The sequence below is a fragment of the Osmia lignaria genome, chromosome 7 (assembly GCF_051020975.1).
Source record: "Osmia lignaria lignaria isolate PbOS001 chromosome 7, iyOsmLign1, whole genome shotgun sequence".
Taxonomy (NCBI): domain Eukaryota; kingdom Metazoa; phylum Arthropoda; class Insecta; order Hymenoptera; family Megachilidae; genus Osmia; species Osmia lignaria.
This window is the reverse complement of record NC_135038.1, coordinates 2,713,635-2,726,720: the sequence shown is the minus strand read 5'-3', so window position 1 is coordinate 2,726,720 and position 13,086 is coordinate 2,713,635. Positions and strand designations below refer to the sequence as shown.

Sequence of the window (13,086 nt, the reverse complement as noted above, 5' to 3'; positions counted from 1 at the left end):
TTTTTGCGTTTTTGATTTTTCACGCCTAGGATTTGCAACCGAAAAATCTGAAAAAATTCACAATCATAAAGAAACATGGCTAGAATATTCTAGAATTTTTTCAGATTTTTTGAATGCCATTAAATACGGAAAATATGGCAAAAACCACTTTTTCTTTCTCACCCTGTAACTACCCTCCCAGTTGAGGTACAGGGTTGAAACTTGGTGTACAATGGTTTTTTATTATAAGCTATAAAATGGTGCATTGCTGAAAAAAATCGGCTCAAAGGCACTTTTGACCATCTTATCCTGCTATACTCTTTTATTTGAAATGAAAATAAAAGGTAGCTATTTCAAATAATACTTCGATCCATTCTTTCCAATACTGTTATATGACAAGATAGAAAGTATCGATTTCGTTGAAATGATAACAATTTCAATAAATGAACCATTTTATTACACCCTTATTTCAAATTTTGCAAAAGGGAAATGTATTATTCCAAAAACTGTTTACAACTTGCTTTAAACAAAGTTCTTTTAATTCACTAATAATAGATTTTATTTTAGCCTAACAAAAGATAATTAATAATGGATTTTTATCTAGAATCGTCTTAATAAACGTAATAAAACGTAACAATTGTTCTACCGGCACAGAACACGCAAGTGAGTCGTTATCTTTTAGAAAACAGTCTCCTATTATCGGATAATCTTTTAATACAGAAAAGCAGTTTATTTTATCCTATAAGAATGTCAATGGATTTATTTCTTCTTATGTTTGGATAATAAGGCTGGAACCATTTATCGCTTCATTTTCGAATGAAAAAATAAAACTCATTTAAAAACTTAAAATTCTTAATGTATAACATGACTCTCGTTATATTACCGAGGAACATTTTTCCAGCTTCTAAACTCTCATTTGGGAATATGAGAGAATAGAACTGCAATATTTTCGTAGGCTGTGGTGGTGGAAAAATGGCACTAATATGCTTAAAAATTCACGTGAACGATTTGACGTTCACGTGGCAACATAACGATAATCCACTATATGTGTTTAAAGAAAATCATTATGATAACTTGTAAATTCATATAAAAGAAAGAATTAGAAGAAAATACCTTCTTCTAATTTTAGCACAAATAAAAACTATAAAAGTAAATATTAGAAATATGTATACAGTATAAGCTTTGAAGCAACAAAATTTATTCTATGTGGCCATAATATGGAGCATATTATTGGAATAATTAACACTTGGAATATTCATTTCAAATGTAGCAGTTTTAATTTTTTATATATTATAAATATTAACTAATTATAGTTATTAACTTTCATAATTTTCGTAATTGTTTTATAAAACTGTAATGTCAGAAAAGTAATCACGATACAATTGAAAATCATTGTTGGTTAAGTGATTATGTATCTCATTATTTTACTATTTTAAATGCGAGATGAATATTCTCAAAATTATCTTTTGATATAAAATAATATAATTTTATTTAAAAAATCAAATAATTATGAAATAAAATAATGTATTATTTGAAATAATATTTCAAACAATGTCATTTGAAAAGTGCCTAAATCTATGTACCTACAACTTCAATACACAGAATATTAATATTATTTTCCTTAAAAACATGAAATTTATTGTCAAAATAATTAAAAACGATTTATACATTAATTGAAAGTAAAAAGAATTCAGAATTTAAAATGATTTATTCCTGGAGTAAAATAATACTTACGATTAATCATTCTTGTATCTCAAACAAAAAATAATCACATTCAACTATCTCTTAATATAACACAATCTAGAACTACCAAATCAGTAAAAATGACTGATTTCAAGTTTCTTGCTTTAATTTATAAATTTTATCGAGGTATTATTGCTGAAATATATGTTGGCTATTGTCGAGATCAATAATGGATGTATATATTAAATTACGTTTCATCCCTTATCTACTTAATTTTCTACATTATTTCCAACTTAAAAATCAGTGTGCATCAAACGTCGGTAGTTATTAGTGTTAATATCAGTATACACGAACAATTTCTCATGTTGAATTTAATTGCTAAAAAACTTCTATGAATCATATTTACTTATTCCAGTAGTAAATATTATATCGTGTTTTTAAATATTTGCTCATCAATGCTTGTGTATAAACTAGACAACGTGCTTTAAATTTTGACGAAGACAAAATAAAGTGTTTTGATTGTGTTATTGTTATTTTCTTTTGTACACTTTTTTCTCGTATATTCTGAGTTTATTGATGGCTATAACCGTATCAATATTTTATATATTATTATTATTATTAAATTTCTTTATTTATGATGAGAAAGTCTATAAACGTCTTTGGAATATTTATAATCTAACTATAGTAGACTCTCGTTCAAGCTTCCAAAGATTCATTTAAAGGGTGGAGGAGAGATAGAAATGTATAATTTTCTTGGTGGAAAGGTGGCACTGGTATGCTTTAAATTTCATGTAAACATCAAATCGCTCATGTGGCAATATAACGAGAGTCCACTAGTACTGAAATTGTTTATATGCACATTCTTATTCTTTTTAACTATATGTTGCTACAACTTCAACTTCACATATTTCATTAATTCTGTTTTTAAAATGTTTAAGTCCTCAATTGAGATAAAATAAAATGTTAATGGTGGTTATAAATCTGCCGAATTGAAGATAGTAAGCACAGTAGTAATAAATCTGATGACCCCACAAGTATTCAGGTATGAAATATTGTTGAAAATACGAAGTTTATGCATAAGAAGGTGGAAATTTTTTTTGTTTTATAAATATGTGCACTCAGGTGCAACGTAGACTTCTCTTGATTAACCCTCAAACGGCGGACCATGGAGAGAGCTACAATTTTAATTATTTTCATTTCCATCATTTTCCACTGTTCCTTTAAAAATTATTCGTCCAATTTAAGTTAATATGTCTGTATAAGTTTTGTAAGTTTGCATCACAATTAACCCAGGCTCCGTTGTTTATGTGTTAAGGAGAGAGTAAGAGGGACTAGCCTCTCACCGTTTGTTCTCGACCGTGCAAGAATCTAGGGAGAGCCTAGAAGATCCTAAGAAAAGCATAACATATAACTTCCTGTCTTCGAAGATAAAGGATATGGAAAAATAAGCTGTGTGATGGGACATTACTTCTACTCTTTCTTTGAATCTTTTGATAGCGACGCGCTGTAAAAGGAAACCATCATTTTACGCTGCGATATTTCTAAAATTAGAATTTTGCATTGTCAAAGGTAAGAAAACATTGAAATAATTTTGAACGTTCAAATTAAAGTGAGATCGGTAGTTATAATCACGGATAGTGTTATTAGTCGGTTATTGTTATCATAATCAGTCAGTCCCAAAGTATTCTATATAAAATCACTTAAAAATAATCCGCCTGTTATAATCAATTGTGATATTTATACTTGGGGACGAGCGATAAGAATCAGCGCTGAATTCAAGGGCAGATCTATGAAGGGATGGAACAACTCCGGGTCCCCTTCTAAACCTTCCATTTACCATGTTCAAATATATTGAACCAAATTTTGTTTACTATTGCTCAAAGCTTGGATAGCCCCTGGCTTCAGAAATCTTAATCCGATCCTGATAGGAATTCTTTCGTTAGTAAATTCCTACTAAAAATGGATTTTTACTTCGCAATTTACTTTTAACCCAAGCATACCTTTTATCTGTTACATGAGTGCACGACAAGAATTCGTAGGAAATACGTAAATTAATTTTTTCCTGAAACGTACCCTTTTGTCATTTCAGTTGGAGGAGAAAAGGGGGATAAAATTGTATCATTTTCGAAGGCTATAATAGTGGAAGTGTAGCAACAGTATGCTTGAAAATTCATGTGAAGAGCAAACTGCTCATGTGACAATATGACGAGAGTCCACTGTAAGTTGATTTCACTGTATACAAGAGGCAATAAAATAGGCCACTTGAAATCAGTCATTCGTTAATTTTATGAAAAAATATTTGAAATAAGATTTATTGTATTATAAGTAGACGAATTCAGCAACCTATTATAATGGTCAAATAGTTTTTTATAAACGTTAATAGTTTTTGATAAAGATAGATAACAATTTATATGTATTAGGTGGTAATTTACTTTATTTACTTTACGCCTTACCCTTGAACAGCAGAGTCTGGGTCAATCGAAACCCAAAATTTCGAAAATATATGTACTAGAATATTAACCAAAAGAATTTCATATGTTGGAAAAATAATTTTTAAAGAAACAGCATAAAATTTAGAAAATGGAAATAATATGAAATATAGAATTAAATTGAAATTGTGGCTCTCCCCATGGTACGCCGTCCGAGGGTTAATGGATACTCGTATATGAAGCGTACGTGTAATACGCTTTTCTCACTTAAAGGGTTAACTAAGGTAAGCTCAAGTTGACCGAGACTGTAAGATAATCTTACATCCTGTGGAATATTGCATGTATAAAAAATATAAATACAACTGGAATATTAAGTTTTCTCTGTAAATATTAGGTTCCGTAGAAATATCGTGTAATAAAACAATTATAAGTCTTATATCGATTTCATAATTAATTGAATATTAATGTATGTATAATACAGTTAATTCACATTGTTGGAACTGGGTAAGGAGCAGGTAGGCCATGTAAAATCTAATCTTAATAAAGATAAATTTTAGAGTCAAAATTCTACTACCAATACAATTAAAAATAAAAGATATGATAAAGTTCTTATTATGTAAAATTGTTAATAACAGGAATCGTTAGAATGAACCTTTTGCACTTTTAATGTCAGTTGTTCTGCCTATGCATTTATAGACGTAAAAATTGTTTGGGGCAGACTACAGTGAACTCTCGTTGTATTGTCCCATAAGCGATTTGATCTTCATACGGATTTTTAAGCATACTAGTGCCACTCTTCCACCATCATAGCCTATGATAAAAATTATACAATTTTATTTCCCTTTTCACCTCCAACTGAAGTTTGGAAGCTTGCAAAATGTTCTGCCTCGTCCGTTACAATATAACAAGAGTCTACTGCTTGGAGTGCAAAGGATTAAGTTAAAATTAAGTAATATTAGACACTTGACACTTTTAGTAAACCTAAGGGACTTAGTCCACCCCAGGAAAAAATCTTAGTTACGCCAATGCTAATTAAATATCAATTATCTTCTGATTGGAAGTAACAGCTCAATTTTGCCATTACTTACGGTATTCATATTAAATTCCTAAAAAATGTTCCAGTGTTGTACACGTGATAAATTTCTAACACAGTTTTTATATATTCTTTGTGTATTTTTACACTTTATGTATATAAAATTTGAGTCTTCAATCTACAATATAAAAGTGTAATTTCGTTTAAAATGTTAACATTATTTTTTATGTTTTGGTCAAAACAGAAACTAAAGGACTTCGTTTTTAAAAAAAATATGTATACAGAATTAAATCTTTTTATTCTGTAAGAACAAGTTTCCATATTTCTTTTCGTTTTCTTTCTTTTTATAATGTTTCAAAAATTAGCATATTTAACATGTTCAAGTCAACCCTTGAACAGCGGAAAGATATACAAAGATATTAACCGAAAGTTAAATGTACAATTTTTCAAACGAATGAGTTTCATATATTGGAAGAGTAATTTTCAAAGGAACAGTGTACAATTTAGAAAATGAAAATAATTAAAATTTTTGCTCTCTTCATGGTCCGCCGTCCAAGGATTAAAAAGAAAAAGTAATCTTAACCCATCCTACATACATTTTTGTCAAACATTATTTCAGATTACTAATTTCTTCAATTATAAATTTCTGTAAATTTAAAAATGTTTAGAAAAGATAAAAATCGACGGTTAGAAATAACATTTACTAAGTTTATTTATTCAAACATGATATTAAGTTATAAAATTCACATCTACACGTTCTAGTTCTGTGTGTTCTTTTGTAAATGCAGTATACTTGTCACAACAATGAAATTAATACATATCTTGCAAATGAAAAAAATTTTTACATTTATACACACACATAAAAGAATGGTTAAAAATAATTAAAAAAGAAAATTTTGAATGACTAATAGATATATCAGCAAACACGAACATTTAAATTCCTTCTCGAAAAGATCGTTCAAACTACAGGATATTCTCATTTCTACTCCAAATACTACACACGTGTGAAATCCCATTTTTATCGATATTGCGTTAAATGGAAAATAGTAAAGTGAAACATTCGATTCGACGATAGAAAAGTCGATGCAGTAATCGGACGGTTCTATTCAAAAAACGTCTTGATTAAGTAGTAAAATTTTAAGTTTATTCGCTTTCATTCAATACGCTGTTTTTTATACACCTCTTTACAATTTTATTTAACATAAACGACTACACCAGTTTACTGCTGTACAAAAGCATTAAAAAAAAAAAAAGTGTTTAAAGTACCGTTATTAAAGTTTCAAGTTAACAAATTTTGAAACTTCAGAAAAGCGGAAAGGACGTTGCTTCGGTACGTACTTCTGAATTAAATTAAGGTAAAAATTACGAAAGTTCCTGTTTCATAAGTCATTAACGTTTGTAAAAGTACGTCAACGTTTTTTCGACGGCAACGAACCGGGGCTAATCTTACTATAGATTCACTCGGTAACAGCGGAAAACCTGATTGACACGAGTCAATGTATCCGACTGGTGTACAGAAAACAGCTAGGAACGTGAGTTTGTTAAACGAAATTGGAATAGGAAGTTTCCCACTTTTTGTACGAATCGTTACAATACGGATGGTGTATTTACTAGTTTCCATCAGGACGGAACGATCCGTCGATAGGAATTCCAAAAGGGATAGTGTTTCCGGTGAAGCGCAGGAACCATGATCACAGTCACTACAGGCGAAAATAAGGAAACAAACGGGCAGCCACTACAAAAGTATACGATCGTTTCTTTCGATGTGAACGTACGCTGATCGTCCAGGATATCCACGTCGCTGGTGACGTTGACGACGCTCGGCTCTCTCAGAAAAGGGGTATGGAGAAAAGAGTAGAAACCGGTCTCTTTTTCTCCTCTACCTTCTCTATTTCCCACACCCCCTTCCCTTTCTCTTTCGCGCGCACACTGTCTCCTTCTCTGTTCTTCCCTTGCTCCGCGGTACGTTCTTTGTCACTGATACGCGAGAAGCAACATACCGAGGACGTCATCGACGGAAGGGCTCGAACGATGGTGAAGCGACACGACAATCAGCACCACAACACCGGCTGCCAGTACGGGGTAGACTGAAGTCGCTACCAGTGCCGATCGGATTCTTATAGTCGGGGGCGTTGGGGCGCGTGCGCCGCGCCGGTCGAGCTAGCAGCCACCTAGGGATGGGCTAGTGGTGCGTTTCGAAAAAGAGGTGTTCATCCTCTCCTCTCGACCGATCGACTTTTCATTGTCGGATGAGCCACGAAAACAGCACTCGATAACTTTTCTTACTCACATTTTCCTTCCACAATGATACTACTTGCTTTGTGCCGAACGTTATCGTAAGAATTGCAAGAGTATCCTGGTACGTTTCAGATAGAACGAGTTTGTAAACTGATCCTACACAGAGGTAATTAATCTTTTCGATCCTGCTAGGACATATACGTTCCAGTGAATGTTTTATTTTATTTTATTTTTAGTTTATTTCTACCCCGTAGTTTATATACTGTATTACTTCGAATTTAAAATTGGAAAATTGGAAGAAATAATAAAAATAAAAATGATTTTGTAATAGGTATTGAAAAATAGGAAAAAATTTAATTAACTTAAATAGGTACAAATATAAATATAATAAGTTACCTAATTTATTGATAATCTTCTTCAGATATTCCAAATTGAGTGTCACATCTTCAAATTGAAATAAAACGCAAAGTACGTGATTTTTGTATGGTTTCTTTATTTTAACACAAAGTCTACTGTATGACATTAATTATCAAGGACAATATTATTCAAATGTCCTTGACTTTTTTCACGAACCTGATGTGTTTGACCCAATTTTCCGTTACATTTTCACATAACTGGAATTCATCAATGGCGTCTGTAATTTTGTTTCTCAGCTCGCCAATAGTCTTTGGATTGTTGGCGTAAACTTCATTTTCCAAAAACCCCATAAAAAAAGTCTAATGGTGTTAAATCACCCAATCATGTTGGCAATTAATGTTTCCTCCTCATGAAAAATTACTCGTCATTAAATTTGGTTAAACGTATCGAGCTCGCGAAAAATAGCGGAGAAGGACCCTTGAATGATATTGCCTTTCATAATTAATGTAATGAAATAGACTTTTTATTAAAATAAACAAACCATACAGAAATCAGATACTTTGCGTTTTATTTCAATTTGAAGATGTGACACTCAATTTGATTAACCCTATACTATCACTTTCGACATCTTCACCTTCAGAACTTGAAATCTCATCTCACTATTGCACTGGAGCACATCTTTAGTGCCATTTAAATCATTAGTGATGCAACTTTTAAAAAAGATTTTTTGCTAAATTCTTCCGGGATATCTTTCAAAAATTGCAAAACCCAAAGATCTGATTATTGGGGAGTGGGAGATAGGCAGAAATAGGGTGTTAAAATATTCTCTTTGAATTTAAGCCACATTCTAATTTTACGTCTTACAAATTTGAATAAAAAATACGGCTAAATTCGAAGTAATACAGTACTACTATTTTTGATTGGCACTATGATAATACATAATATAGCAATGTGCAGAATACTTTTTATTTTAACAATACAAAATTACAATCCAAATAGAAAAATGTTGAATTGAAAGTATTAAGGATACAACCTAATTTAACTACTGTTATATGTAACCCTTTAAAAAATACCTACAATCAATGACGTAACCACAATTGTTCTATAAAGGAAGCGAAGGGTTGAAACATTTTTTTATATCAAGTCCCATATTTTTCATTTTTGTCTATCCTCAATGGCTTTTGAAATTTTCCCAAATGATCTAATATTTATTGAAAGGAAAAGATTTTTAATTTCTTAATGGGAGGTCAAATAACACTTCTGTCTCTTCCGCTCCTCCCTAACTGCGCTATTGCCTGCAAAGAAGAATACATTGTTGCAAATAAAATTTTACGAAGAAAATTACTTTCCTTAAAGGGTCTAGCCGTATAAGCATAGTGAATCGGCCCCAGCAACAATTTCGGTTAATATTTATACCACATAATGTTTTTTGTCTAAACAACAATTGTATGCAACTTCAACCCCCTACCCCTCTGATAAGGGAGATATGAGGGTAAACCCCAAAACATTACTATTTGTTTTTCTCGGAAACTATTTAATTGTAAGATATTTGAACACATTAAAGTGCAAATAATAGGTATTCATTAGCTGTATTTCATTTTTTTTTTTCAAAATTTTTATTCGATGATTAAGGTTGAAAATTAATAAATAAACTTTTGAAAGTGATTTTTATAAACAATCCCTTGAGTCACATCCACCGAAAAAATTAAGAATAATCCTTTGCTATTTAACTATTATCTGTAAAAGTTTCAAGAGTGTCGGATTGGTACATCATAGTTAAAAAAAAATAAAACCAATGCAACGCCCCTTCATAAGGCAAAGCCAGGCTGAACGTCAGAGGCGCTCAATTTAACCGACCAACCTAGGGGAATACGTTGCGTCGACCCGCCACGTTTCTCATACCAGAGACAGCTCTCAGAAAAGTATGAACTCCTCTTTCCCTAAACTGTGTGTTGGTTAACAGTCATTTATTTATATAATATATTAACAATTTAAACTTTTTGATTAAGTTTTCTGATCTTAACTTTTAGCAAAAGAGAACTTTTAGAAAAATGTGGGTGCATCCAAGTTTACTAACGAGAAAAAGTGAAGGCAAATATTATACGCTGTATCGTCATCTAATGAAAGATGAAGAAAAATTTATTAAGTACTTTAGAATGGATTTTCGTACATTTGAAATGGTACTTACGAAAATTTTGAAGAAAAATACCACGTTTCGAGAAGCTATTTCTCCAAGACAAAAATTAATGGTATGTCTAAGGTAAGTAATTGTTTTTATTATAAACTATATACATAAACTTATTTATCAAAATTGTTAAAATTATTATGAGCTGGTGGAGGTGTAGACGGATAAGGTACAGTTTGTGTTACTGTTGACGGTGGTGGTGCAATGAAATGGGAGGTATGTGGTTGGTATGGAAAATCAGTGGCTGGTGGGGAGGAAAAGGGTGGAGAAGGGGAACTGTATATGTAAATATTTCTCTTCTATTTCACTTACTAAATTAAAGACTCTATTTTTTACAATAAGTTGATCTCTTGGCGAAAAGTTTTTTACGGTAGTAGACATTAATGAGAAAAAGGTGTCAATCGGATGATTTTCCTTCGGTTCACTTTCCTTTTCTTGTAGTAAGTATTTCATAAGTGTGGAGGAGGCGCTCTCCTCTTCTGAAGTACCCTTGGCTGTTTTTTTTTTTGGAACTGCTGGTGTTAATTCGTAATCGTCTATAGTCTCTTCTATATTTTGTGTGTCTTCGTTTATCGTCGACAGTCTTGGCCGTTCCGCATTAATATATGTTGTTAAGAACTCCATTTGATCGGCAAATCGCCACTTCGTTATTTTGGCCGCAGCTTGTCCGCTTTTAGTTTTCAGTTTTGATAAATATTTTCGGTACTGGCCCCGCAAACACTCCCAGCGAGTCTTTGCACCTGTAATTGAGGAAATAATACATTTAATAAATCAAATCAAATCAAATTGGATATTAATTTTATTGACCCTTTTGTATTTTCAGATTTTTAGCTACTGGAGATTCCTATCAAACGATTGCTTTTAGCTATCGTCTTGGTCATTCAACCGTACGAAGTATTTGTCTTGAAGTTTGTAGAGCAATTAATGAAATATTATTAGCTGAATATATTCCAACTCCAAGTAAAGAGAAATGGTTAGAAACAGCTAATGAAATGTGGACTATGTGAAAAACGTTACGAAGTAGTGCGGAATATTACATGTTTTTCACCTGTGCAACGTGACAGTGAATAAAAATGTTTATTTACATGAACGAAAATTCTGTGAAAGGTGATAGTGATCGTGTGGTTGAGTGGGTTCAATGATCTTGTCTGGAGATCAGCTGTTCTTCGAAAGTTTAGGATCGACACAGTGACCCAGTGAGAATTATCTGCTTTTAGCATAGCAGGTTAATTTAGGAACGAATGGGTAAGTTTCATTTAAATTATTTTTAAATTTTTATTAATTATTCCATTTCAAACATTTTTATTTGTTGTTTAGAATGTTTAGAATTTCCTTTTTTACATAATGACAGGCGACAAGAGATTAGATTCCGTATTTATTTTAAACAACAACTAAAAATGTTCAACCAGTTCAATTTTTTTATTCTGCTGTGCCAATGGGGTGCCGAGCCGCTCGTTCGCAATCTACGTCAAGCCCCGTTTTCGTAGCCGACGCTGCCGTCCCTGAGCCCGCGCGCTATACCACCTACCACCCCCTCAGAGGGTGCAAATGCGTTACGGGACACCCTGTAGAAAACACGTATGGATGCATATAAAAATGCTTGTTGCAACGCAACACTGTTTAAAATGATATTATACAAGATATACCATGTGGGTATAACTTCAATGAAGAATTCCGTGCATACATGGTTTACGCGGGAAATTCTTGGAATAATTTAGTAACATCATCAATTTTGCACATCAACAAATTTAATTAATTTAACTCTTTATATAATCTCTCATATTTTCAATATACAGTTTGCAGCGCTTCAAAAGTCCTTGAAGTGCTCCAGGGAAATCATTATTTGTAATAACTTTTAAAGAATTTATTATGATTCCCTGAATGTTCAAAACAGACTTCCAAAAATAAAAAACACCACTACTGAAGTTAAATTCGACAAATAGGATGTAAAGTTGTCACCTGTTTTTCGGGTCAGAAATTGGTTCGCCATTATTAAAGTATGTGTCAATGCGTTGTCCTACAAAATAAATCACTGTCCACTTTGGAATAAATTCGGTCGTACCCGGTGGATTCTCTCGAGCAATTGTTCACTATTTCCTTGCAAAATGTACCATTCACAGTCTGTCCTTTATATGTGAATTCGTATTGGATAATGTTATGACAATAATCCTTAGAGGGCGGACCATGGAGAGAGCCAAAGTTTTAATTTAATTTTGCATTTCATGTTATTTTCATTTTCTAAATTTCACACTGTTCCTCTGAAAATTATTTTTTTAACCTATGAACATGTTTTGTAAATAGGGGTCTCGATTGACAGTATAAAGAAAAGCTAATCTACCATAAAAGTGATATCTTCGGACACATTTAGCATGAAAATCTCCGAAACTATAAAACCTACAAACTTGAAATTTGAAAGTTAGTTTAGTTCACTGTATGGACACGTAGACATCTGCTAAGAATGGATTTTTGGATATTCAAAACCCTGAGGGTTAAAACGGTTGTAGAATGCGAGAAAACAAACGGTGTTTCGTCTCGGGATCGTCTGTCAGACTCGACAGTGGGGCTGACAACAGACCATCCCTGCCCCAAACACCTATCATACCGCGGTTCGAGACTTGTATTTATTCGAATCGCATGCCGGGCGAGCGCTTGCGAGAGACCTGTGGCGGCGTATAGAGTACCAACTTTACCGACGCGAAAAGTGCATTTCCGGGAAGTTTGCACAAGATGAAAAAAAGGAGCCACATACTTCCGGGGCGCGCAAGGTTTTTCCCAGAGAAGGAAAACGCTTCCTTCTCACGCGAACCGTCGAAGTGAAAACGTATTAGTTCATTGTACTTCAGACAAAGTGCGCATAGTTCCGCAGTTATTTGTGTGCGATGCCAAACATTTAATAGTTAATTAAGGTTGTTCATAGTTTGAGTTTAGTTTAAAACAATTAATTATAAGAATTTGCAGCAAGTGCTCTCTGCAATAAACAAGTTACGGGGGTAGACACGGGTAATGCAGCGAGGTGACATTACCGGCAAAAGTGGGCCTAAACAGGGATTTACGGGAATGCACTTTTCGTCCTTATTGTTGGATACCTCATAGGTTAAGCAAATATTTTTAACTTTTCGTATTTAAGTTAGGATAAGTGAAATCTAAAATCTGTCTCCAGCCATACTATCTTCTATTTACAG

At 32.7% G+C, this 13,086-nt stretch overlaps 2 protein-coding genes across 3 annotated transcripts in view; one reads left to right on the top strand and one right to left on the bottom strand.

Annotated features, from left to right (window-relative positions):
* Positions 1-13,086, bottom strand: part of LOC117609657 (metabotropic glutamate receptor 8) — a 218,235-nt gene that overhangs the window by 183,218 nt on the left and 21,931 nt on the right. The gene's annotated exons all lie outside the window — the stretch shown is intronic.
* Positions 9,511-11,360, top strand: LOC117609660 (uncharacterized). The gene is made up of 3 exons (XM_034336270.2): positions 9,511-9,641; positions 9,750-9,979; positions 10,728-11,360. Exons 2-3 carry the CDS (start codon positions 9,771-9,773, stop codon positions 10,909-10,911), a joined length of 393 nt encoding a protein of 130 aa, XP_034192161.2. The 5' UTR covers positions 9,511-9,641; positions 9,750-9,770; the 3' UTR covers positions 10,912-11,360.

Excerpts from the sequence above, each read along its gene's own strand:
- LOC117609660 (XM_034336270.2), top strand. The coding sequence starts at position 9,771 with ATGTGGGTGCATCCAAGTTTACTAACGAGAAAAAGTGAAGGCAAATAT. Across the intron at positions 9,980-10,727 it reads AAATTAATGGTATGTCTAAG|ATTTTTAGCTACTGGAGATT; the intron begins GTAAGTAATTGT and ends TTGTATTTTCAG.